At 43.9% G+C, this 26,716-nt stretch overlaps 1 protein-coding gene across 6 annotated transcripts in view; it reads left to right on the top strand.

Moving 5' to 3' along the window:
• POMT2 (protein O-mannosyltransferase 2) overlaps positions 1-26,716 on the top strand; it is a 46,870-nt gene continuing 20,154 nt past the window's right edge. Inside the window, exons 1-11 of one of the 6 annotated variants that reach the window (XM_043516244.1) lie at positions 1-385; positions 4,367-4,451; positions 5,744-5,848; positions 6,548-6,656; positions 7,642-7,750; positions 12,596-12,755; positions 16,156-16,262; positions 18,398-18,480; positions 22,651-22,760; positions 24,660-24,726; positions 25,542-25,614. In XM_043516244.1, the coding sequence (XP_043372179.1) occupies positions 33-385; positions 4,367-4,451; positions 5,744-5,848; positions 6,548-6,656; positions 7,642-7,750; positions 12,596-12,755; positions 16,156-16,262; positions 18,398-18,480; positions 22,651-22,760; positions 24,660-24,726; positions 25,542-25,614 (1,361 nt within the window). In that variant the 5' untranslated portion in view covers positions 1-32. Of the gene's footprint in view, positions 386-3,932; positions 3,967-3,991; positions 4,054-4,366; positions 4,452-4,521; positions 4,785-5,743; positions 5,849-6,547; positions 6,657-7,641; positions 7,751-12,595; positions 12,756-16,155; positions 16,263-18,397; positions 18,481-22,650; positions 22,761-24,659; positions 24,727-25,541; positions 25,615-26,716 lie in introns of those variants that run through there. The other 5 variants (XM_038406702.2, XM_043516243.1, XM_043516245.1 and 2 more) reach the window with 5 other exon arrangements.

Raw genomic sequence — 26,716 nt, 5'->3', positions numbered from 1 at the left:
GGCCCCCGGCGCGAGGAACTACATCTCCCACGATGCCCTGCGAGGGAACCAGACTCCGCTTCCCGCCGTGCCCTACGGCCCGGACTCCCTTTCCCTTGGTGCTGTGCGCGGTGGGGCCCGGCCGCCGGCGCCTCCCTCGTGTCGGGGCGCGGATGACGCTGGCGGCGAGGTGCCGCCAGGCCGAGTCGGGCCCGCGCTGCGGGGGTCTCCGGCAGCGGCGACCCCGCAGGCCGGCGGGCGAGCCGAGCCGTCCCTCTCCCCCTCCGCGGGCCTGGGCTCCCCTGGAAGCTCGGGTCGGGGTCGGGGTCTGGGCCCCGCTGGCCTCCGTCACCCTCCTCAGCTTCGCCTCCCGCTTCTACCGCCTGTCCGAGCCGCCGCACGTCTGGTGAGGGGCCGCGACGCTATGGCAACGGGGGTGGGGCTGGCGGTCAGGCCGCGGGGGAGGGGGCGGGGCTTCTTTGCGGGAGGGTCCTAGTGCTTGGGTTTAACTGGCGCTAGCCCGCGTGGCCAATGGGGGTTTGGTGAGGCGCTCGCGGCGCCGTGGGGCTGCGGCTGTTTTCTCTACCGCCCCGCCCCGCCCCGCCCCTCCCGCAGATTGCGCCTCAGCGTGGCAGCGATCCGCGACAGGCGCCTGCCCGTGCCTGGTTGGGCCCTTGGAGCGGGGATATGAGGGGCCCAGCTCGCCCGGCTGACAGTCCTCGCGTAGCAGTTCCTCATCCCGCAGCTGGCAGATAGTCAAGCCCCATTGCTTCGCTGACTGAGGATGTGAGCGGGGGCGGGGGGGGGGGATAACGTGGAGGTCATGGGGAGCAGGGACACTTCCAGGTAAGGTTTCAGAGTAGCAGCCGTGTTAGTCTGTATTTGCAAAAAGAAAAGGAGTACTTGTGGCACCTTAGAGACTAACAAATTTATTAGAGCATAAGCTTTCGTGAGCTACAGCTCACTTCATCGGATGCATTCAGTGGAAAATACAGTGGGGAGATTTATATACACAGAGAACATGAAACATTCTTACAACTACAATACCCACCTGCTGAAGTGAAGAAACAGATTGACAGAGCCAGAAGAGTACCCAGAAGTCACCTACTACAGGACAGGCCCAACACAGAAAATAACAGAACGTCGCTAGCCATCACCTTCAGCCCCCAACTAAAACCTCTCCAACGCATCATCAAGGATCTACAACCTGTCCAGAAGGATGACCCATCACTCTCACAGATCTTGGGAGACAGGCCAGTCCTTGCTTACAGACAGCCCCCCAACCTGAAGCAAATGCTCACCAGCAACCACACACCACACAACAGAACCACTAACCCAGGAACCTATCCTTGCAACAAAGCCCGTTGCCAACTCTGTCCACATATCTATTCAGGGGACACCATCATAGGGCCTAATCACATCAGCCACAATATCGGAGGCTCATTCACCTGCACATCTACCTATGTGATATATGCCATCATGTGCCAGCAATGCCCCTCTGCCATGTACATTGGCCAAACTGGACAGTCTCTACATAAAAGAATAAATGGACACAAATCAGACGTCAAGAATTATAACATTCAAAAACCAGTTGGAGAACACTTCAGTCTCTCTGGTCACTTGATTACAGACTTAAAAGTGGCAATACTTCAACAAAAAAACTTCAAAAACGGACTCCAAGAGACTGCTGAATTGAAATTAATTTGCAAACTGGATACAATTAACTTAGGCTTGAATAGAGACTAGGAGTGGATGGGTCATTACACAAAGTAAAACCCTCCCCCCACTCCCGCCCCCCCCCCCCGCTCTGCTGCTGGTAATAGCTCACCTTACCTCATCACTCTCATTACAGTGTGTATGGTAACACCCATTGTTTCATGTTCTCTGTGTATATAAATCTCCCCACTCTATTTTACACTGCATGCATCCAATGAAGTGAGCTGTAGCTCACGGAAGCTTATGCTCAAATAAATTTGTTAGTCTCTAAGGTGCCACAAGTCCTCCTTTTCTTTTTCCAGGTAAGGGATGCTCAGGGCCGTATTCACACCTTAAATGTCCCTAGGCATTGCATTTTCAGCACTCCCTCGGCCTACAGATGAACTTCGTGTTTTCTGTAAAACAAATAAACGTTTAACCCACTTTTTACTTTTAGGTGCCCCTGGAATGCCAGCCCCCCTAGGCACGTGCCTTCTAATTGGAAATCTGGCCCTGGGGATGCGCGGGAGGGGGGAGGGTGTAATAGCTGAAGGGGTCAAGCAAGGTGAGTGTGGCAGAAAGGAGATTTAGCCAGCAAATTATAGTAAGCTCGGTGAATGAGGCAGCTGTGGTGAGGAGCTGGGAAAGGAGGCTCCTACCATCTCCTATAGTGGGAGGTTGCTTTTGAAGGCTGTCCTGTCCACAGTGGGTCTGGAATAATTGTCTGGAAAGATCCATTCTCCATCATTCTGTTTAGTCCCTGTGGAGACTGACTGAAGCACTTGTGAGTGTGGATGCCAAGTGCACTTCAATCGACGGGGAATAAATATTACATAACACTGTAAATTGCGCTAGTGTAGACAAGGCCAAACTGCTGTATGAACATGAAGTTAGGCCATGTTCTTGGTGATTAACTGTTTAGATAGTTTTTTATTTTGATGCAAAGACAATAACATAAAAGAATAACTCTCTTGGACTCTAAATGCTTTTCCTATTAATAAAAACTAAAATTATAATACCTAGCTCTTATATAGTGCTTTTAATCAGTAGATCTTAAAGCACATTACAAATGGGGATCATTATCCCCATTTTACAGATGGAGAAACTGAGGCAGCACATTTTCATGCATATGCTAGTCACTAGTCAACAAATATATTCTAAATCAAAATTTCTCACCCTTCATATTTCCCTTCAAAATTGCTGTTCCCAGTCACCTCATCCCTCCCCATATGCCTGCTCTTACAGGCTTTACATAAGAACGGCCATACTGGGTCAGACCAAAGGTTCAGCTAGCCCAGTATCCTGTTTTCCAACAGTGGCCAATGCAAGGTGCCCCAGAGGAAATGAACAGACCAGGTAATCATCAAGTGATCCATTTCTTGTCGCCTATTCCCAGCTTCTGGAAAACAGACTAGGGCCACTTCTGCCCATCCTGGCAATAGCCATTGATGGACCTATCCTCCATGAATTTATTTAGTTCTTTTTTGAACTGTTATAGTCTTGGCCTTCACAACATCCTCTCGCAAGGAATTCCACAGGTCGACTGTGCGTTGTGTGAAAAATACTTCCTTTTTCGTTTGTTTTAAACCTGCTGCCTATTAATTTCATTTGCTGACTCATGTGTTCATGTGTTATGAGAAGGAATAAATAATACTTCCTTATTTACTTTCTCCACACCCATCATGATTTTATAGACCTCTGTCATATCCCCCTTTAATCATCTCTTTTCCAAGCTGAAAAGTACCAATCTTATTAATCTCTCCTCATATGGAAGCCATTCCATACCCCTTATAATTTTTGTTGCCCCCCCCCTTTTTGTTGCCCTTTTCCAATTCCAATATATCTTTTTTTGAGATGGGGCGACCACATCTGCACGCACTATTCAAGATGTGGGCGTACCATGGATTTATATAGAGACAATATAATAGTTTCTGTCTTATTATCCCTTTCTTACTGATTCCCAACATTCTGTTTGCTTTTTTGACTGCCACTGCACAGAGTGGATGTTTTCAGAGAACTATCCATGACTCCAAGATCTCTTTCTTGAGTGGTAACAGCTAATTTAGACCCCATCATTTCATTTGTATAGTGGGAATTATGTTTTCCAATGTGCATTACTTTGCATTTATCAACATTGAATTTCATCTGCCATTTTGTTGCCCAGTCACCCAGTTTTATGAGTATGTATTTTTTTATTTTATTTTATTTTTTTTAGTATGCCAGGAAGGACAACTGATTTGGACTATTTCAGAAGGAGGATGGGGTAGAATTTCAATGTCAAGAGTCCATGTGGTGAATGCCCTGCCAAAAATTTTCTCTATTATATACTGCGCAGGCTCCAGTTTAACCCTCAGGTGCAGGGAGAGAGGTGTATCTTAGGTAAGCAGCTCCCAGGCCATTAGCGCTTAGGGGACAAAACTAACACCTTTAAACTGGACTTGGCAGCCAAAAGGCAGCCAGTGTAGGTTCTGGAGCACTGGTTTATTCATGGAGAGATATCCTGATTAATAAGGAGGCTAACCCATTTTCCATTAGCTCCAGCTTCCTAATGGATTTAACATGTAATCCCACGTAGAATATTAGGCACTTGTCCAGTCTAAAAGTGGCAAAAGCTAGTCATTAGCAAAATAGACCTCTATGGATGTTTGATTATTTCCAGCTCCTGAGTACATCTATCTTTTTCTTTTTTTAGTTGGGATGAAACTCATTTTGGGAAGATGGGAAGTTACTACATTAACCGGACCTTCTTCTTTGACGTCCACCCACCTCTGGGGAAGGTGAACAGCTCTCATCAGTTCTTATGTACATTTTAGGAGCCAGCGGAATCCACCTGGTCATTGGAATAGTCCAACTAAAGCCTAGTCCATTCTTCTGGTCAAAGTGTGGGATGAGCACCGGAGTTTTCTGGATGCCCCTTCCTCGCTACTGTTGTCATCTATTTGTCGTCTAGCTGGGAGGCCATGACATGTGGCCCCCTTTTGAGGCCACGCTCTTGGTCTTTTCTCTTCCATGGAAAATACTCAAAACATGGGAAAGTAAAGAATGTGATTAATGCTGGATGTTGAAAAGGTCTGGCTGAAAAGGAGAGAGTGGTTGATCACAAAACATGCGTAAGTTCTTTTAGGGGAAATGAAGGGGCCTCCTTGTGGGAAGTTGTAGATCCAGGGAGCTAAGCAGTTCATACTAGCAGGAATGTGAACTAAGTGCTCTGTAAACCAGTGAACAATACAGTTTTCTCAAAATAACATTTGAAAACAGCAGATTCTGAGCCAATCAGATCTCTAAACCAGTTGAACATATCCAAGTCTATCACCTTGCTTATAAAATGCCCATTAAGAAGAGACTTTTGTGTTGGTTGAGGAGGATTGCAATAGTGTAGGTATCTGGTATAAGAGAATAGGTTTGTTACTGCACTGTAGTCAAACACTTTATAAAGGCACATTTCAGGGAGTTCTCAGTGGTGCCCATGACAGCAATGCACATAATCGGGATGGACTATAGCCAGATAAAATGCAGCTCTACCAACATTTGGGTCCTTTCTGAAAATGCAATTCTTGTCAGTTTCACTTTTTTCCTGCAGGCTGCTGAATAACTTCAGTGAAAGAGAGCAGCATCTTGTTAATTTCACTCTATTGCAGCTTGATAAAGCTACCAGCAGCAACAAAGTCCCTGGAGTTATCTGCAAGTTCAGGAAAATTTTGCTTCTGGGCTACATTTGGGTCCTATTTGGAGGGTTTTCTCTGCTATCATAAGTACTACACTTTTTTTTTTTTAAATTAAAGCTTAGAAATTTGATGGCTTATGTCCCCATACTCACCTGGGAGAGTTTCCCACTTGCCAGTCGTAAGGAGGTGAGTGAATTTTACAAATCCAGCAGATCTGTTTGTATAGTTGCAGTATGAACCTTGTACGCAAACTCCTTTTTCATATTTGACAAAGTGTCTCAGTAGTAACTGGATATTTTTGATGGTTGGATGTGGGATGCTGTGAGCATCTTTCCTGCAGCTGGAGTGGATTCCACTGACTGTGAGATTGTTTCCCTGACCAGTTTGCCTCTTTTTCTCCCCAGATGCTGATAGGACTTGCTGGGTACCTGAGCGGATATGATGGCACGTTTCCTTTCCAAAAGCCAGGGGACAGATATGAGCATCATAACTACATAGGAATGAGAGGGGTAAGAATGTACAAGCCAGTGCTTAACCATCCACTCACAAATCAATGAAGGAAAGCAGAACTATCCTCTGGAGAAGATGGGTGTTTCCCTTCCTCTCCTTGGCTCCTTCAGTATAGACTGTTACTTCCCTTCAGATTTTGAAGAGGCTGGATTTTTATGACATGTACTAAATTCCTTCATCCCTACCTCATCCGTCCAGATGAGCTGGTACTGGGATTTTTGAAACTGGAGCAGACACTAACATTCTTCTTTGTCTGGCTCTGTCTTTTATGGCAAGCAGGCCTCTGAAATAACCTGTTGGATGTTAAGGTGATGTTAAGGCGGTTTGATGAAGCTAATTGAAAGATGTTTCTGGAAATGACTTATATGGTCTGGAAAGAAACAATTATATGGTCCTATCTGACAATTATATGGTCTGGAAAGAAACAAGAAATAAATCTTTGTTACGTACATGTGTAGACATAGAGCTGCATAAACAACTGAAATTTTTCAAATTAAGTTTTCATTAGTTTGGCCTCTGCCTGTGGATCCTCAGTGAGACAGACTTGGGCACCACTCAGCCGGTTGTAATTACTTGCAGGAGCATCCATTGTTTGAATGTGTTTGAGGATGGAAGGAAGGAGGGTATGTGGGATCTGTATACACATTCATCTTGTGAAGAGATTGTCTTACTCCTCTGTTTCCATTCTTTTCCTGCAGTTCTGTGCATTTCTAGGCTCGTGCCTAGTTCCCTTCTGCTACCTCACAGTGCTGGAGCTGTCCAAGTCACTGTCTGCAGCATTACTTGCAGCCTCCATCCTGATTTTTGGTAAGCATTTCTAACATCCTCGTGGGAAATCTTATCTGTTTGGCATGTGGATGAAGGAGGATCAGTAATGGAGGCCAGCCTCAGGGCAGATTAACTATGCAGAGACTTTTCTCTCTGGTCTCATTACTTGCCAAAGAAGAAGTCACTGATGAGAAAGGGTAAACACTGCCTCCCTTCTGAGAGCTGAATAACTGCAGTCTGTATAGTGCTTTTTATTCATAAGGCTCCCAAAGCATTTTATAATCTGATTTAGTTTATAGGTATTTTTGTGGTATTCATTGCTATACTATTGGAATACATTTAAATGCAAGAATTTTAAAAACCACATGAAAGATGTATAGATAGATAATTTTGCCCATTACTGAAATACAGCCATCTCTGGTATGGGATATAGCAGTTGTTTAATAGTGCACAGTAATGCTAAATAAAACTTCAGGGTAGTAAATTGATAAAGGTTCTATGTATAATTGAAAATTATAGAATTACCTGAGTTAGGGATGGACCATTAAACACACAGACTCTCAAAAAGCATCACAGGGTTTTTAATGTCCCCTAATCAAAGCTGCTGCTTTTTCTTTTCTTTCTTTCCTTCTTTCTTTCTGTATAATCTGAAAAATAACCTTTTCAATGCCACAGCATCTCCTGGCACCATGCTGGTGCATGAATTCACTGCTGACTTAGTGAGAAAATGACTGCTTACTGTGTCATTCCCAGCTCCCATTTGCTCAAAGAATGAGGAACTGAGAATGTAATCTGTGTTTGCTGCATGGCAATTCGGAACTCTGCTGTTGTGCCATCTGAAAATAACATTTCAAAGTTTCTTACTACGGTAAGAGTTGAGATATGCTGACCTGTTTCTAGTCCCAACATTGCCCATGCTGTCTCTTGACTAAGAAGTGAGGAAACTGGCTTGCTACAGACACTGCTGTAGGATTGCTTTGAAACTAAGACAGCTCTTAGTATAGTTGTGTGTCTTATTTTCCAGATACAGGTTGCATTACTCTGTCCCAGTATATCCTGCTTGATCCCATTCTGATGTTCTTTCTTATGGGAGCTGTGCTGAGTATGGTCAAGTATAACTCCTGTGCAGATAGGTAAGATGGTGATAATTTTTTATTATGCCATGGGTCTATCAGCCTTCATGCATGTACAGGGAGACAATATGATAGTGGGACTGGGTGATAACTAAGAAGAGGCTACTCTAGAAGGTTTGGGGGGAGGAGATGAAAGGAGAAGAGGGAGGGCATTTGACTCCTGGAAGAAGCAGGAAGAGACTATTGTGAACATGGGGGCTTTCTGAGAGTCATAGATGTGTAGGATGGGGAGGGACCTCGATAGGTCATCTAGTCCAATCCCCTGCACTGATACAGGACTAAGTAATATTGACCATCCCTGACAGGTGTTTGTCTAACTGATTCTTACACACCTCCAATGATGGAGAATCTATAACCTCCCTAGGCAATTTGTTCCAATGCTTAACTACCCTTACAATTAGGAAGTTTTTCCTGATGTCCAACCTAAATCTCCCTTGCTGCGATTTAAGCCCATTACTTTTTGTCCTGTTCTTGGTGAATAAGGAAAACACTTTATCACCCTCCTTATGACATTCTTTATGTACTTGAAGGCTGTTATCATGTCCCCCTCTGTCTTCTCTTCTCCAGGTTAAACAAACCAAATTTTTTTTAATCTTTCCTCCTGGGTCATGTTGTCTAAATCTTTTATTGTTTTTATTGCTCTCCTCTGGACTTTTTTCAGTTTGTCCACATCTTTCCTGAAGTGCTGTGCCCAGATGAGGGCCTTATGAGTGCTGCATAGAATGGAAGAATTACTTCTAGTGTCTTGCTTACCACACTCCTGCTAATACATCCAAGAATGATGTTCACTTTTTTTACAACAGTATTGCATTGTTGACTCATATTTAGTTTGTGATCTACTATATCCCCCAGAATTTTTTTTGCAGTACTGCTTCCTAGGCAGTCATTTCCCATTTTGTATTTGTGCAGTTATTTCCTGCGTGTAATACTTCGCATTTGGCCTTCCTGAATTTCATCCTATTTATTTCAGACCATTTCTCCAATTTGTGAAAATCATTTTGAATTCTAATCCTTTCCTTCAAAGCACTTGCAACCTCTCCTGGCTGAGTATCATCGTCAGATTTTATCAGTGTGCTCTCTATGCCATTATCATTATCAAATCATTTATGAAGTTATTGAATAGAACCAGATCCAGGACCAATATCTGCAGATCCCCACTTGATATTCCCAGTAAGCTTGACTGTTATCCATTTGATAACTACTCTGAATATGGTTTTCCAACCAGTTGTTCACCCATCTTGTAGTAGATTGGTCTAGGCTATATTTTCCTACTTTGCTTATGAGAAGGTCATGTGAGACAGTATCAGAAGACTTATTGCCTTACCTTCTAAGTGCTTACAAACTGATTGATTATGTGTTCCATTATCTTTCCAGTACTGAAGTTAAGATGACTGGTTTATAAATCCCTGGGTTATTCTTATTTCCCTTTTTATAAATAGGTACTATATTTGCCCTTTTCCAGTCCTCTGGGATCTCTCCCATCCTTCACATGTTCTCAAAGATAATCGCCAATGGCTGACAGATCTCTTCAGCCAGTTGTTTAAGCATTCTAGGATGCATTTCACCATGTCCTGCCAACTTGAAGACATCTAACTTGTCTAAGTAATTCTTAACTTGTTCTTTCTCTATATTAGCCTCAGATCCTACCCTGTTTACCCTGATGTTCACTGTGTTATTCATCTGATCACTGCTAAACTCATGAAAACTGAAACAAAAAGGACATTTAACACTTCAGCCATAGCTGTGTTTTCTGTTAGTCTTTCCCTCCTCATTGAGTAAAGGGCTTACGCTGTCCTTGGTTTTCCTTTTGCTTCTAAGTATTTGTAAAATGTTTTCTTGCTGCCCTTTCTGTCCCTAGTTAGTTTAACCTCATTTTGTGCCTTGGCCTTTCTAATTTTGTCCCTGCAGTCTTGTGTTGTTCTTTTATATTCATCTTTTGTAATCTGACCTAGTTTCCACTCTTTGTATCATTCTTTTTTGAGTTTTAGGTTGTTGAAGATCTTCTGGGTAAGGCAGGGTGGTCTCTTATCATATTTCCCATTTTTCCTACACATTGGGATAGTTTGCTCTTGTCCCTTAATAGTGTCTCTTTAAAAGACTGCCAACTCTACTGAAATCTTTTTTCCCCTTAGACTTGCTCCCCATAGTATGTAACTATCTCTGTTTGCTTAAATCTGCCTTCTTGAAGTCCATTGTCTTTATTCTGCTGTTTCCCCTCCTACCATTCCTTAGAATCATGAACTCTGTCATTTCATGATCACTTTCATACAAGCTGCCTTCTACCTTTAAATTCTCAACTAGTTCCTTTCTGTTTGTCAGAATCAAATCTAGAGCAGCCTCTCTCCTAGTTGCTTTCTCCACCTTATGTCATAAAAAGTTTTCTCCAATGCATTTCAAGAACTTGTTGGATAATCTGTGTCCTACTGTATTATTTTCCCAACAGATTTCTGTATAGTTGAAGTCTCGCATCACCATCAAGTCCTGTGCTTTGGATGACTTTGTTAATTGTTTAAAACAAGCTCCATCCATCTCTTCTTCCTGTTGAGGTGGTCTATAGTAGACCCCCTACCATGACATCACTCTTGTTTTTTACCCTTTTATCCTTACTCAGAGACTTTCAACAGGTCTGCATCCCACTTCTATCTCAAGCTCAGTGCATGTGTATACATGTTTGATATACAAGGCAACATCTCCCTTTCCCCCCTGCCTATCCTGAGCAATCAGTACCCTTCTATATTGTTATTCCAGTCATATGAATTTTCCTACCAAGTCTGTGTGATGCCAATTATGTTGTAATTGATTATTCACTAGTACTTCTAGTTTTTCCTGTTCATTCCCCATGCCTTGCATTAGTATACAGACATCTAAGATGTTCATTATATTTCCCCTCTATTGTCCCTCTTTTCTCTCCTTTGTCCCTGCTATGATTTCCCATGTTTCTTCCAGATTCTGACCCTTCTCCCAGGTCTCCTTATTCTGGACTTGCATGTAGGCTTTTGTATCCTGTCCCTGTTGAACCTAGTTTAAAGCCCACCTCACTAGATTAGCCAGTCTGTATCCAAAGATACTCTTCCCCTTCCTTGACAGGTGGACCGAATTTCTTCTCAGCAGTCCTCAGAACAGCAGCCCATGGTCGAGGGAGATGAAGCCCTCCAGGCGACATGATCCTCTTCTTCGCATGGCTGCGTGGAAAGAGGTTAAGGCTGGGAAAGACATAGGAAGTACTTGGGAGAGAGGATTGAGTAGAGAATAGGGTATGAAAGCTAGTGTGAGAGGAAGCATTCACAGAGATATTGATGGTATGGAACTATGCAAGAGCCTTGAAGGTAAAGACAAGAAACTTGAACTTCCTGTGACAACAAGGGAAGCCAGTGGAGGGCATGATGTGGTCAGAGCAGTAGAATAGTTACATTTTACCATCTGCTTTGCCCTTAATGGTAAGACGTTTATATGTCCTCTTGCCCCAATTTCTAGGGCCCAATTCCTTTGTTTCCAGGCCAGGGGAGCTCTACTTTTTCATAACGATGAGCCCATGAATAGTTATAAAATAGCATAATTTGTTGGGCTTCAAGGATTGGTATCCTATCATTTTTGGAAGTGTTTACATGAGATTTCTGAATGAAGCAGGAATGTGCTCCAGGCTAGTTACTCTATGCATATCCAAGAAGCATGATCCTGCTGACAGAGCGTTTGGGGATCCTGAAGAGTTTATGTAAGGTGGAGCCACATAGGGCATCTTCCCCACAATGGAACCAAAATCAGATGATCTGATAACTAAGTAAGCTTTACCCATTTGTGGTCTGTAACATTGTGTGAAATGTGCTGTAGAATTGACTGTGTGAGTCTCAGTGTGACTGACTACAGCAGACATAGCTAGTGTGGCCCATCTAAAGTCATGCAATGCTACCTGCAGCCATCTTCATTTACAACATGGAGCATGTAACCTGTAAACTACAAACTCTTAGTGTACTGTGCTCCATCTGATCAGCTCAAGATGAAGTATTCTGTGCTATGATCTGTACTTTTCATTGGTTATCTCTTTGTTCAAGATTGGGGCAGCAGCAAATAGCTCCATTTAATATAAATTAGGAGTGGCCCTCTGGCTTCTGGCTAGTGCTGATGTGACTTTTGATTGAGCAAAATGTGGATACCCAGAGGTAGTGAGTCAGTGGGAGAGGAGCTAATAGACTACCACCCACCTCCTCATCTCCACTCATCTTTTCCGTATTGTTTGGTTTTAGTCTTGTTTCTTTTGCTGTAGTTACCACTTGTGCTGTGGATAGGAAGATATTCTACACCAGTAAAAAGAAAATGAGTACTTGTGGCACCTTAGAGACTAACAAATTTATTTGAGCATAAGCTAGTAGTTTTCCGATGGAAGCCCTATGGAAGATACAAGGAGGAGCATAGCCAATATCTGTTCCCCTCCCATGTCACAGCCCTTTGACTCTTCCGTCCTTGCCATGACATGGAGCAAGAGTTGTAGCATTCTTCTCAGATCCTGGCCTCTTGTATATGGACTGTCTCCAAACCCATTAGGTCAGCTTGTAGGCTGTGGTTCTAATTCCCCTCCTGAAGCCCTCCTGAAGAGAGATAGGGTTGGCCAGGTTTCAATAGAGTCCCTTTGCAAACATCAAAATAAGGGCACTCTTGCACCCTTCCAAAATTAATGAAAAATATCTCAATTTTATTTCCCCACTTCCAGTGAAAGACCTCTGAGAAATAGAACAGGTTTTGCAGTTGCCCAGGGCCTGCTCTGAGCAGATGATTTCCTGTTTGTTTCAATTGGTGCTGTTTGCGCTTGTAGCCATCATTAAACAGTGACCTGCTCTGTCTGTTGTGTAGGCCGTTTTCTACCCCCTGGTGGTTCTGGCTGAGTCTGACTGGGGTCAACCTTGCTGGAGCGATAGGGGTGAAGTTTGTTGGCCTCTTTGTAGTCCTTTTGGTTGGACTGAACACAGTTTATGATCTTTGGGAGTTGCTGGGGGACCTCAGCCTGTCACTGGTGAGTGTCCAGAATTTTTCTTTATATTTAGTGTTTTCCCCCTTGTTAACTTCCCTGCTTTTGATATCCATGAAAACAGCTTGCTATCAGTTTGTCTGCAGAAGACAGCTGATAGATATTGGAGACAGATGATACCTGGAATTGAGAGGTATAATGAAAAACCTATGTCAGCAGGATCTAATGCACCCAGAGCACACTGAAGGGGTCGCCATTGTTCATTGGAGAGATCTGTTGCCTTTTGGGTTGTGTGCATTTGGTTTCATTCTAGATTAAATGCATGTCAAGGATGGCCAGACAATAGACCATAGTTAGCTATCATCTGGAATTCTACAGTGTGGCCTTCTAAAGAGAAGTGCTTCCTGCTAGATCGGGGTAGTCAATTATTTTTTGTTAAGGTTCAGATTTCTTGGTCAAGGTCCAGACTCCAGAGAAAATAACAATAATGATAATAAGTTTTAAAAAAAATGTCAAGTTCCATTCAAAAGCATCTGGCGGTCCAGATTTGGCCCATGGTCTGCCTATTGACTACCCTTGCGCTAGATGTTTCTCATTTGCTGCACCTAATATGCATGCGATGGAGCAAGTTGATGCTGTCTTAATTTGCAATACAAGGATACAGCCTGCACAAACTGCGAGGGTATGTAAAGCTTCCTTGGGATCCAGTGGCTTACTTGTAGTGTATACTGTGTGACTTGCAGTCTCTACGGGATACACTGTTGTGTTGAAGATAAAGGTAGCTGAACCCTTCTCCGTTTTCATAAATGCAGCGCAGCAGCTCTTAGGCTCTGGGTAACTTGACAATGCTGTTGTTGAAAGAGGAAAGATCAGGTGCTCTGACTTTAAATTGTGGGCTGTGAAATCTGATGTTTATTACCTCAGAGATGTCTTCAATATCCCATTTAAGATCTTGCAGCCAGTAGAGAGAGAGACTATTCAAGCACATCTTTTAAAAAAATAAATAAATAAAAAATTCAATTATTCTTTTGTCCCAGCCTATTTTGAAGTTTGAAAATTATATTTCTTTCACTTACTGGTGTTGTCCTTTTTCGTATTTCATAAACATTGTTTTTTTCCTCCCTGCCTTGTGGTTTGTGTTCCCTGAGTAATGCAAATCAATATGAGCTGCAGTGATGCAGCATTCCAGCTCCAGAGAGGTATTTCTTGAGAATAGTTAGTTAATTGTATCTGAAATGGAACAAATCCATCATCTCTAAGGTTTCTGTCACAGACAGCTGCAAAGTGATTTAATTTATGCTGTTGGCAGCAAAAGAGAACCCCTGCGGGTTAAAATATATAAAGAAATTTACCAACACCTGAAGAGAGAGACTTGCTGAATAATTAATTATTTGACAACCCTTTGTCAGTTACTCTGAAAAAGAACTAGTAACATAAAAGCCTAAAAGCATGAATAACTTTTCTCCATATTGCCTATGGAACTAGTTTGGTTTGTTTACATGTCATTTATTTGGAAAAAAAAAATTGATTTCTAGAACCTGCACCTCATCTTGGCCTACTGCTCTGTTTTGTTCAGTGCTCTTTAGTGATATCATATTTTTCTTCTTTTTATTTGTATTTGTATTGAGAATAGTAAAAATATTTACTGTAACAAAAAGAGATTTTGTAAAAAGAGAAGTGTTCTGTGCTGATCTGATCATGGGATTGGGGACTAGATTCCTGAATTTTAATCCCAGTTCAGACATTGATCGACACTGTGGCTTTGGTTACGTAATTTAAGCCAACATTTTCAAAAGTGGCAGTGATTTTTGGGTGCTCAACTGATGCTTTGGGCTGGATGTTTTCCAACTGCAAGAGCCAACTGCATCTTCTACTCCCAGGAGAATTCTGCACCAAAAAATTAATAATTCTGCACACAATATTTTAAAATTCTGCAAAATTCTGCATATTTGATTTGTCAGAATAACACAATATAATAATTTCAGTTTCAATTGTTTGGGTAATTTATTTTAAAATACCCGTGAACAAGTATGTCAACAATACAGACACTTTAGAAAAAGATTCCCGCAGGAGTAGAGAGTTAAACAAACACCTACAACAACCCAGTTCCAGTTGGGAGGTGCTGGAGGAGACTGTATGGGCATCCCCCTAGAGCCCAGACAGCTGCACCCTGCTCCCCTCAGAGTCCAGCTGTGGGACACCCCCAGACACCCACACTCCCTTCCCACCAGACCCCAACCATGGGGCAACCTGCAGCCCAGACACCTGCACTCCCTAACCCCCAGACTTCAACTGTGGAGTACCCCCCCCAGCCCAGACACCCGCACCTCCCCATTCCCTAAGAGCATAGCCAAAGGGCACTCCCATCCCAGACACCCTATCCCCCCAGAGCCTTTACTCCCCCCAGCTTCTTTACTGTCCTGCCAGGGGACATGGTGCAGCCCTGTCCTTCCTCACCCTTTGCCAGAGCTCGGTCTCCTGGGTCCTCTTCTGACCCTGGGTTGATGAGGATCTGCCGGGCTGGGTGCTCCACTAACAGCGAGCTGGAGAGCTGGGCTCTGCAGAGCACAGCAGCCCTTAGGAGTGGCCAGCAGCTCTCCAGCCCCAGTTCTGCAGGGGAAACATGAAATTCTGTACAGAACATTAATTATGCACAAATTCTGCTTTACACAGTGGTGCAGAGTTCCCCCAGGAGTAATATTCCATTGACTTCAGTGGGTACAGGATCTGGATCACAACAAAACATAGTCAGTGTTTTCCCTATTAGTTTAAAGATAATTTGCCTTGGTGTTAGGAGATGAGTTGCTTAGCTTAATAGTTAAATGATAAGTACTTACAAAAACCTAAGATAGATGAAATAGACACCGATTAAACCTGATTTTGGCAGCCTTAACTTCTATAAATCCAAATTCTTAGCAAATTTGGGTAATCAAGAAGCCATTTTTAGACCCACATCTGAGAAAGCCTCAGGATTTCCCCAAAACTCTGATAAATTGGTCCTCCCCCATGCTTTAGTTTTCTCCCTTCACCCCATAGCCACAGTTCCTACTCCACAAGCTTCTTCCCACCCTTCATTTATTTTCAAGTCCTGTGCTACCCCAATGAATTATATAAGCAGTATGGGCCTGACTTTCAAAGGTGTTGATCTTGGGCAGCTCCCATTGGCTTCAGTTGCAGAAGTGGGTGCTGAGCATTTCTCAAAATAAAAACTATTTTTTCCCATATTTTCAAATGAGGCCAACTCTTCGGGGAGCACATTGGGAGAGTGTGGCTTGGCTTCCACCTTTTCCTCAACCTTTTTGGAGGAGTTTTGCAGCTTGCTAAGGAACTAGTTGGTCTTGTGTGCCATGGTAGTTTGTATGAATAGTCTCCCAGAGGCACTCCTGGCAGTCGCAATCAGGAGGGTTTCTGCTGCTGCTTTATTTGATTTGGATTCTGTCTGCAGGTCGCACTGGGGAAACACTTGCTGGCTCGTGTATTCTGCCTCATCCTGCTGCCACTCGCACTCTACACAGCTCAGTTTGCTGTTCACTTTGCAGTGTTAAATAAAAGGTATTTCTCAAACTTTCCTCCTTACTTTCTCCCTCAGCACAGAAGAAAGTCACCTCCCCTTCCCTTTAAATTGAGAGTCACTGTTTATTCTGCCGTTAGTAATTTTAAAGTTTTTCAGAATCAGAAGCACATTTACAAGCCACATCTTAGCCTAGATTCCTGCCCAAATGTAGTTCTTACAGGGATGGCTCTGTGCACACTAGCTAGCCAAATCATGTTAGTAGTAGTTGGTTCATCTGGCACAGAGTTCAGAAACTGTGCTTAAACATGGTTCCCTGCCCAGTGTAAGTAGATCCAAATAGATTTAATTAATCAGCTTAATATATTTATTTGTACAGAGACTTGGTAGCTATTTAAGTGGAGACTGTAATAGTAACTCTGGCTCCTTCCGTCTAAGTATCTTAAAATTTTTTGCAGATGTTAATTAAGTCGCACAGCTCCCCCGCCTCTGCATTATTTGGCATAATTATCCCCTTTATACAGATGGGGAAAGTGAGGGGAACGGACTGATTCAAGGTCACACAGCAAGTCAGTGGGGGAGGTGGGATTAGAACCCTCCTCTGAGTCCCAGCCTAGTATCTTAATCACCCTCCTTCCATTCTGGCCCTAATCAGATTGTGATACAGCGCTCAGATGCCTTTGTTTTCCTCTTATTTGTTCAATTGGTTTCAGTAGTATCCACAATGAGAGCTGACTGGAAGATAGCTTTTCTGTTTCATGGTGGCTACTTTCAGGGTTTTGAAATTTTGTTTTCATTCTGCATTGAATGAAAAACAAAACATTTCAAATGTTTTCACACAAACAGAAGTTGTGTGGTTTGAGAAGCCAGTCTCACTCTATAGCAGGGGTGGCCAAACTTATTGAGCTGCAAGCTGCATACGACAATCTTCAGACATTCGAGAGCCGGGACATGCCTATCAGGGCTCCAGCCCCATGGGGTGCGCCTGCCAGGGCTCAGGGCTTCAGCCCTGCAGGAAGAGGAGTCTTGGGGTTCCAGCCCTGTGGGAGGTGCTTGCTGGGGCTTCCTGCTGGGGCTTGAGGCTTCAACCCTGCTCTTGCTGAAGCTCCGAGCCCCTCCTCCCTGCTGGGCAGAAGCCCTGAGCTCCTCTCGCCCCAAGTCTGTTGGCGAAGAATGGGGCGGGGAGAGGGAGTATAAGGAGCTCGTGAGCCACAATTTAATTGTAAAAGAGCTGCATGCAGTTCACGAGCCATGGTTTGGCCACTCCTGCTCTATAGCCTGGTGTTTAGGGTCCTGGCTTGGGATGTAGGAGACTAAGGTTCAAGTCCCTGCTCTGCCTGATTCAGAGCAGATTTTTCATCTCAGATCATGCCAAATCAGGACCAAAAAGGGACTTTAAACTTGGTTCTCTAGTACTCTTAATTAAAGTATTCTCCACCCCCACACACCCAGGTTCTGGATCCAAAAACCTCCCTGACAAAAAAAAATTTGCTGAAACTATTACATCTCCACAAAACACACAGATTTTGATGAAATAGCTTATTTTGATGAAATTTCATTTCACCAGAAATGTTCTGACCAGCTCTACTCATAATATGGTAGGTGTCTCCAAAAAAAAGATTGATTCTGTGCATTGGGAATGGGTGCGACAGATTAGTAAGGTTGTCAAGGTGATGATTGGCCATATGATGGTAATAGATCTTGCTGATTTTTAAATAGCTATGAATTCTTTCTGTTTACTCCTCAGACATGTAGGTATAAGTCAGGTAGTCTCACCACAAGTATAACAGCAGGAGTGGGTCTATAGTAGCAATAGAGGGGCTGTGACTTGCCCAAGGTGAGACCGTGAGTCAAGGAATGTGGTACTTTCAAACAAAACTTCCTGTTCTTCATACAGAATTAAAAGGATTAACTTTTGATGGCCATAGAAACCCTTTCAAAACCTTGAAGCTGTTGAAAATCGCCTGTGAGAGTGTATTTGTCATAGCCAAGTGAGTCAGAGCCCATTGTGAGAGGTAGACACCTACAGGAGCTGAAGTTCTCTTTCGCCGGCGTTCTGAGGCAGACTAATTGTCTTATCTGTTTCCTTCTTTAAAATGATTTGGTAATGCATATTTCAGTTCTGCACACTTGTTTCCACAGTCTCACAGTCTGTACATTCTTTGCTCTCTCTTAGTGGGCCCGGGGATGGTTTTTTCAGCTCTGCCTTTCAGTCCCGACTGATTGGGAACAATCTTCACAATGTCTCCGTTCCAGAGCGTAAGTGTCCAGTTCCTTGGGGAAGTAAATTTCTTAGACTAACCTTGGCACATAACTATGTCTTTAAAAAATCAAAAGAAGTTGTTAGTTGATCAACATATTCACCAGCAAGAGTGAGCTTTGCTAGAGATTAGGCTGTGTGTCAGCTCCCTGCCACACCTGTTTATCTGCATCACCAGCAAACGCTTCGAAACTCTGCTAGTCTAAATCTTGCCTTGCAGATGACAATCAATTAATCCCACTTCACGAGTTCCCCAGATGTCTCCCTGCAGTGTCCAGTCCCTCTTGCTGTGATACTCACAGAACTGAAGTTCGCTGCCTCCAAAGAGACAGCGTACACATCAGCCTGTTGGGTTAGCTGATGACTCACACTTCACTTTAATATGCATTACTGAAATGGCTTTGTAATAGAACAAGAATAAATTTAATAATAAAGAATAGGGATTTAGGTAATACTAAGCAAGAGAAAAAGAGACAGGTATAGTTATAAACAAAACAAAATAAAACACACTTTCTAGTGTCTAAAGCTTAACAGATTACAGTCTTGGTCTCAGGCAATTTCTCACCTATAATCAGTTCCCAGAGACTTCAGCCCACATGGATGAAGGATCCAACTTTCATAGATTCCAAGAGCTCTGGCCTTTTTAGTTCTTTAAGTGATTTATAACTAAAATGTCTTTTTGGTCCCTTATATTACCCTGTAGCAGGGGGCACTCATCTGTTGAGTGCTTCCTGCTACTAGGTGCAGTACTGCAGTCCTTTTCCCACTCCTGGCACCCCCTGTGGGTTGTCGACCTTGCTTGGCAGGTCTCCAGTAGCTTGGCTCTCTGGCCAGGTCACACAATCCTAATTAACCCCTTCTAGGTAACAAAAATCCAACCAAGACTGTCTATCTGCTCTCACCAGTGTCTTCAACCTCAGTTCTCTGTCCTTTAAATTCAGCCTTTCACTTGGGCTTCCAAACAAGCCTTGTCCTCTTCTCGGGGTTTACACCACTTTGTCCGTGGAGGAACCATGGCCCACCCACTATTCCAGCTTCCAACCCAGGAACCCTATAAACAGCAGCCATGTTCTGCTTATTTGAATTCATTGCTGCTACTTCCCTGGGCCTCTTCCTACCTGGCCCCTTTAATTTCACCTCTTACCTCAGGGTTAAAGTTCTCAGCCCTTCTCTTTCCCTTCTTAAGCAAATGCAGCCAGTTGAGCTCCTTTGGACAGAGAGCAGCACCCTTTCTTGCCCCTTTGGTCCTAGCCAGGAGCTGATCTGCTAAGGCTCTGAAGCTCATTTTATCTGAGCCTGCTGGTCTCAGATTGGCTGCTTCCATACAGCCCCTCTAGGCATGCCTGGGGGACATACCTTCACTGCTCCTTTCCTAGGGTGGAGTGTAGTAGGCCAAGGGGGCTCCTGCAGGGAACCACAAAGGTTTGGTACATACCATCACGTTCCCACCATCTCCTGGGTCCTAATGCTGCTTGTCCTCACCTATGTGTGCTGAGCTTGGGAGAAGAGATGGTGGGAAAGGAAAGGGGATGGGATAGGACAGGGGAGGGGAATGTGGGAGTGAGGGGAGGGGGATGGGGCAGAGGACAGTGCGGGAAGGAAGAGGGAGGGAATGGGGGAAGAGGCAGTGGGAAAGGGAGATGGGATGGAGAAGAGAAGGGGAATGGGTGAGGGGAAAGTGGGTGCCTGGCATGCAGCATCCCCTTGGCGGCTGCAGCAGCTGGGGCTCCCCCATTAAGCCGGCCCATCAAACCCCCACCCCAATGAGCCCCAATCCCCCTGCACCTGGACCTCCATCATACCAAATCCCAACCAGCTGCTCCTGGACCCCCATCCCCCACTCCCCTAGCAACCAGACCCCTACAGCTGAGCATCCAACTCTCCCTCCTCCCCTGCTGACCACCAACCACCTTCACCTGGAGCCCTCTGCAGAGTCCCTTTGCCCCTGCACCCGGAACCTCCCAGAGACCCCCTGTGCATCCAGATCCCTCATTGAGCCTCCCGCACCCAGATTGTCCCACACAGAATCCTCTCATCCAATACCTGGACCCCTCCCCATACTAAGCCTCTCCACACTAGGATCCTTCTGGGCTGAGCCTGCCTGCCCACACATGGTTTGCCTGGCACAGAGGGTCAGGGCCCTGGGGTGTTTCTGGAGCAGGCCCACCACTTGTGCTATATCAGGGTCAGGTGCAGCCTCACCACTGAGTCCCTGTCCTGGGGAGGGAAGGGGGGCTGCAGGGTGATTTCTCACCTCCGTGGAGCCAGTGACCTGTGCTCCCCACTGCAGTGCTGGAGCGTCCACATTTATTTATTGACAAATAAAATTTGCAGCATTTTAAAATATTGCACACAGAATTTTTATTTATTTTTAATGCAGAATTCCCCCAGGAGTAATATTATGACAATAGTGTTTTGGGGGTAGTGAGTGTGTCAGGCCTCATATGAGTTACAGTTTGGTGGGCCCCCTGCTAGTTGGCATTGAGGGGCTCTTTGGATCACATAGGGACCACTTTTTGCAGCTGGGAATGGGGCGGACACATCCTCTCTCTTTAGTAGACCGTGAATACTTGGGAAAGCCCCCTTCAGGATCCTTCCCTAATCCTAAATCTCTCCTGCTTGCCCCCCTCCAAGAGGCACAAAGCCTTTATATGTGATTTCCTGTAAGGCGCATGACTAGGAGCAAGCATATGACCTGCAATTACAGCCCCCAATATTAAAAAGCCTGAATGCTGTAACATGCATGCTGAGGATGCATGTGTATGTGCCAGGCTGCAGTGCCCTGTTAATACTTTCTTCTGTATGTTTTCAATAACACGTGCCATTACAAAACTGAAATAATGCTAAAGCTTGAGTCTATTTTTTGCCATGTCTGTTTTTGCTTTACTTTTTGTCCTTCACTCTGCCAGGGACAGTGAAATAAGACTTTTGACATGTCGATTTTACCTTTTTTGTAGTTATTAAGACAGTGTAATGTGCTTGGATTTCCATCCCTGCAAGGGAAAGGCTTACATTAAAGAGACACCATCAACTTAAAACTCATACTTAAGGCCAGCTCCTCTGGTCCAGTTGTGCTGTGTTCAGTGCAGGACTGGACTTAGGGGACAAAGACGGCTGTATGCCTCTTTTGTGGTTTCCGGATCCTGAAGCCAGCTAGGGGCCATTGAGTCCCCAGAGCAATTTAGAGCAGCTTTAAGAATGCTTTAACTTTTGCTCAACTGTCCACTGCTCCAAAAGGTTGATCCAGCAGTTGAAGATCACCAGACTGCAATGATGTTCTGGCCACATCCTCTTTTTCTCAGCCAGGCCTCCAGTACTAGGGACTGTAAGAGAAGGTGGTAAAGAGACACTAAGCGAATTTGATGCTGCCTGGCAGCTGGTTAATTGCTTTACTGCCCCTTTGTATTGTTGATGGGCACAGAGTGGCTGTAAGTGACACTAAGGATTTAAACTATTTCCTGCATTTTATTTATTTCTTTATTTCTTTATTTTTTTGCCTACTCTTGTAATAAGAGTTATATCAAAGATTCCTGGAAATTAAAGATTAGAAAGAAATTTCCTTTTCTGTTTTCTCAGTGTAACTTTGTATATTTGACAGCAGTATGTGTATACTCAATTTCACTGTGACTCCAGCATAGTCAGTCAGTTTCTCCTCTTTTATTGTTTGAGGCCTTCGCAACAAGTGAGAGAACATTTTTAAATACGGTAAGATGTGGTCCTAGAGCCACAAAAATTGTCAGAAGGATACTGCAGGGTCAGCGTCTGAAGCTATTAAAACTTTTTTTTTTAAATTGACTAGTTCTCTTATTGACCATGTCCCTGTAAAGAAGAAAAACAAACAAACCCAAATACTCTAATTGTTGTGATTTAATCTTTTAAAAATAAAAACAACATTTTATTTGTGTTAGGTTTGGAAAATCTTCCCTCTCTTCCACTTTTTTTTGAAATGCAAATGTTGTGCCTCAGTCTAGTTTTGTCTTTTTAATAGATCGTGGTGGATGATGGTGGGTAAGGGGATAGTGAGCTGATTATAATTATGCATGAGAAGGAAAATAGGCTTGCCTCAAAAGAAAGAGAGGCGTTTATACCTTGAGTCACCGCACTGTAGCTTGACTGTGAGATGACGTTTTACAGGAGAGCTCCTTAAGACCTGTTGTCTCCCCTTTCAGACCTGGCCTATGGTTCTGTGATCACAATGAAGAACCTTCGGATGGCAGGGGGGTACCTTCATTCGCACTGGCACCTGTATCCCGAAGGCGTGGGGGCTCGTCAGCAGCAGGTTAGTGCGTCACTCTACCACTATCTCTCACTGCAGCCAGCATGCTCTGCTGACTTTGGAGCTTCCTGAAGGTTTATATCCTCTAATAAAAGCAGCTGCCCTTTCCCGCTGTCATGGTCTTTTATCACTCTGCTTGGGAAGATGCAACTCTTTACAGTTCCCCTCTTGAGATTTAGCATGACATTCCTAAAGACCTACTGCCCTGAGCACTGAGACATCATGGTGATAGAGACCACATAAGTACTTATATTCTATGCTGGCCTCTGAGCACCACATGAGGGGGTGGGGATAGGGTGCTGAGCTTTGCCCTTGTTTGGAAATCTTAGCAGTACAGGTGCCTGAATTCATACCACTCTTACAGCAGGACGGGTGGCCTGCGATATTAAGGATGCATTAAAATAAGGAGGTTTTCTTGCATGCCAAAACAACATGAAAAGAGAGAGCAGCTGCCAGCTCATGGAAAAGAGTGAAAATCTTTATGTTTAAAGCAAATTCACTTCTTGATCTTGAAGGGGGCATTGTTAAGAGTAAGATCAGAGGAATGGGAGTCAGGACTTCTGCTTTCTGTTCCCAGCTCTGCCACTGACCTCCTCTGTGATCTTGGAAAGTAACTTCCTCCTCTTTCCTTATCTCTGTTTTGAGGATAATGATGAAAATGACTGGGGAGTTTGTGAGGGTTTGTTCATTAGATTAGCTTTATATTTCTTTATATTTATAAACTAAAAGTAGTAAGAGGCTCCAGTCTGAACTCTGTGGACACCTCTGATAAATAATTAATTAAAATGATGATAAACCAAAGAGAGAATCAGCAACCCCATAACGTATAATACTAGTGAATGAGGCAGCACAAAAATATAGCAAATTCTGATTTTCTCTAAGCATCACCCCAGCAAAATCTGCTTCCTCAGCAGATTTCCCAAGAAGATATGTTTTGCAATGCATGCCTTAGTGTCTATAAAGTGCTTTGAGATCCTCAAATGAAAGATGTTGACAGCTATTTGCTTCGTTTTCCTCCATTGTCTATCACTCAGAACAATTACTTTAGAAATAGGATCTCAATATCTGCACTTGCTGCTTATTCCCAATCAGCAATTCGAACCATCCCTTGGTGATATTTGCAGTTTGTTGCTGTGGAAGTGATCGAGATGTCAGGCCCAGGATTTCTGATGTCAGCTGAGGAATATCAGGAAGTTTGTGTTTGCAGAACAGAAGATCTTGTTGTGGAAAGAGCCTCTGAACTAGGACTGAGAGAAAAGAGAGAACCATATAGATAGGTCATTAAGACCATTACTTCTTGTCCTACCTTCATCTGCAGCAAGGGAAATTTAAGTTAGATATTAGGAAAAACTTTCTAACTGTAAAGGTAGTTAAGCACTGGAATAGGCTTCCAAAGGAGGTTGTGGAATCCCCATCATTGGAGGTTTTAAAGAACAAGTTGGCCACCTGTCAGGGATGGCAAGGACACCTGTCAGGGATGGTCTAGGTTTACGTGGTCCTGCCTCATCGGAGGCCGCTGGGCTTGATGACTTCTTGAGGTCCCTTCCAGTCCTACATTTTTATGCTTCTATGATATCATTTAGAAGTTATTACCAGGGATGCACAGCACTCGCAGAGCAGTAGGGGAGAGGCAGACAGTGATGTTGCAGCTACAAGTGACATGACACATATTGGTAACACATAACTCCATTAAACAAGTGAGGGATGTGTCTGTGTTAAACAATGTCCAATAGCCAGGACTTTATAATTCAGGGACAACATCACAAAGTTATCCTGTATTTAATTTTATTGTATCAGCACTGGATGCACTTGGTATTTTTGCCCTGCTGATGGATGGATCTTGGACTTTGGCTAGATCCTGGCATGTTGGTGAAATGAAATGGTTTATTATTGTGTTTCCAGGTCACTGCCTATTTACACAAGGACTTGAATAACCTGTGGGTTATAAAGAAACATGATTCCAACACAGGTAAACCGAATTCTAGCAAAGTGGACTGTCTAACTGATACTTCTGTTTTTTTACTACTATATTCTTGGATCTCTTCCCAAATAATAATCTCCCTCACCCCCCAAAATCCTTTATCAATCACATCTTCATATTCCTCCTAGACTGTACAGGGGAAATGTCCTAACTTTGCTCAACTGATGGCTGCATTAGTAATGTGCCAGATGACCAATGACTGCAATTTATAGGTATAGAATGGGGCAGATTGCAGATATCGTTTTCTTTAATTCATATGTGTGGCCCACAGAGCCTGCGGATCCCAGCATGCAATATTCTATTGATCTGAGTAGAAGGCTGCTTTGGTAAAAATGGAATATTGCACGTTGGGACCTGTTGTCTATGCAGACCATATCTTAGAACACAGAAACTATATGTGATGCACGCTTGGTATCTAGGGTTTCCTTCCTGCACTAGCAGTGCTTAAGAAGATTAAAGTTGATTGGCTGCTGCTAAAAAAACAACCCTTGGTATATATTTAAAGTATATATCTGCTGAATGTTGAGTGTTGTTCTCTCAGCCTTTCTGGCATACCCAGGAGCAGCCAATCTTTTTATTTTAGGGCTGTATCTGCTGTCTGGAAGCTGCCATTATATGGTTCCAGGGATAACGGATGGGACTGGTCCTTAGACTGATTCTAGGGGTTGTATCGAGTCTGTGGTCCAATGAAGTGAGTTTGCTAAGAGCATCCCCTGTTTGGCTTGGGATCAGCATTCTGAAACCGTCTCTAAGAGTATTGATTTCTTTTCTAAACCTGGTGCTATTATCTGTTTTTCTGCCAGCAGATCATTTAGATCCTTCCCACTCTGTGGAGTTTGTGAGGCATGGAGATGTTATCCGGCTGGAGCACAAAGAGTAAGGTGTTTAAGAAACCATAGAAAAATATAAGAGGTTGTATCTCCCAATCCATGTTTTCTGGGAGTTGAACAGAATTAGCATTTTCCATAGGATTGGTAAATGGGGATGGTGGTATGAGATCTGACCTGCCAATGACTAGAATTAGGCTAGCACAAACCTTCAACAAGTTCTTTGGTGCTATAGGCCAGGGGTTCTCAACCTTTTTCTTTGTGAAACACCCTCCCCCGCAACATGCATAAAAGCTCCCTGGCCCACCTGTGCCACCACAACTGTTTTTCTGCATATCCAGTAGATTAAAAGCCAGGGATGGCATTAGGGGGTAACAATCAGGGAAGTTGGCCGGGGCCCCACGCCACAGTGGTCCCGCAAAGCTAAGTTCCTCGGGCTTCGGCTTCAGCCCTGCACTGTGGGGCTTAGGCTTTGGCTTCAGCCCTGTACAGCAGGGCTTGGGCTTCAGCTTTGTGTCCCGGGCTCCAGCAAGTCTAACGCTGGCCTTGCTCTCTGGTTTATTTTGGAGGACCCCCTGAAACCTGCTTGCAGCTCCCCCGGGGGCCCTGGACCCCTGGCTGAGAGCCTCTGCTATAGACTTTTCTCCATATCTCTATTCCCAGCGTGGAGTTTGTGGAGTTTCCCTCTGTACAGTCCCATGTTTTGAATGGGATCTCTGAGCCGCTGTCTTTTCTTGAGATGAGAGACCTCTAAACAGCTACATCACAATGAAGTATTTTTCTTTTTGAGAGAACCATCTGCAGCTCCTGAGAAATCTGTCCAGCTGCATGGTATGCAAAGTTAAGGGCTATTGCACAGCAAGACAGGAATTTCTGACCATTAATTCTATTGTTTGTGTCCAGACCTTTCCCGCCCTTCCAGTTTGTCAAGCAAGATTAGTACTTAACTTTTGCCTAACATACTGGGAATATGGGGCAAAAAGTACCCTCATTATTGCCTTGCTTACCTGGCATGTCCCTGCTGAAGTTCCAGTCAGACACTGAGACTACAGCCGTGAAACTGTTTAAAATGATATGCAGGCTTGTCTTGAGGTCTTCCTCTTCAATGAATGGCAGGGAACCCTGGTGTGCTGGTTTTAAATCTGCATTTC

This window comes from Dermochelys coriacea, chromosome 6 (assembly GCF_009764565.3).
Source record: "Dermochelys coriacea isolate rDerCor1 chromosome 6, rDerCor1.pri.v4, whole genome shotgun sequence".
Lineage (NCBI taxonomy): Eukaryota > Metazoa > Chordata > Testudines > Dermochelyidae > Dermochelys > Dermochelys coriacea.
Note: the sequence above shows the minus strand (reverse complement) of the source record. Positions and strands in the feature narration are given on the sequence as shown.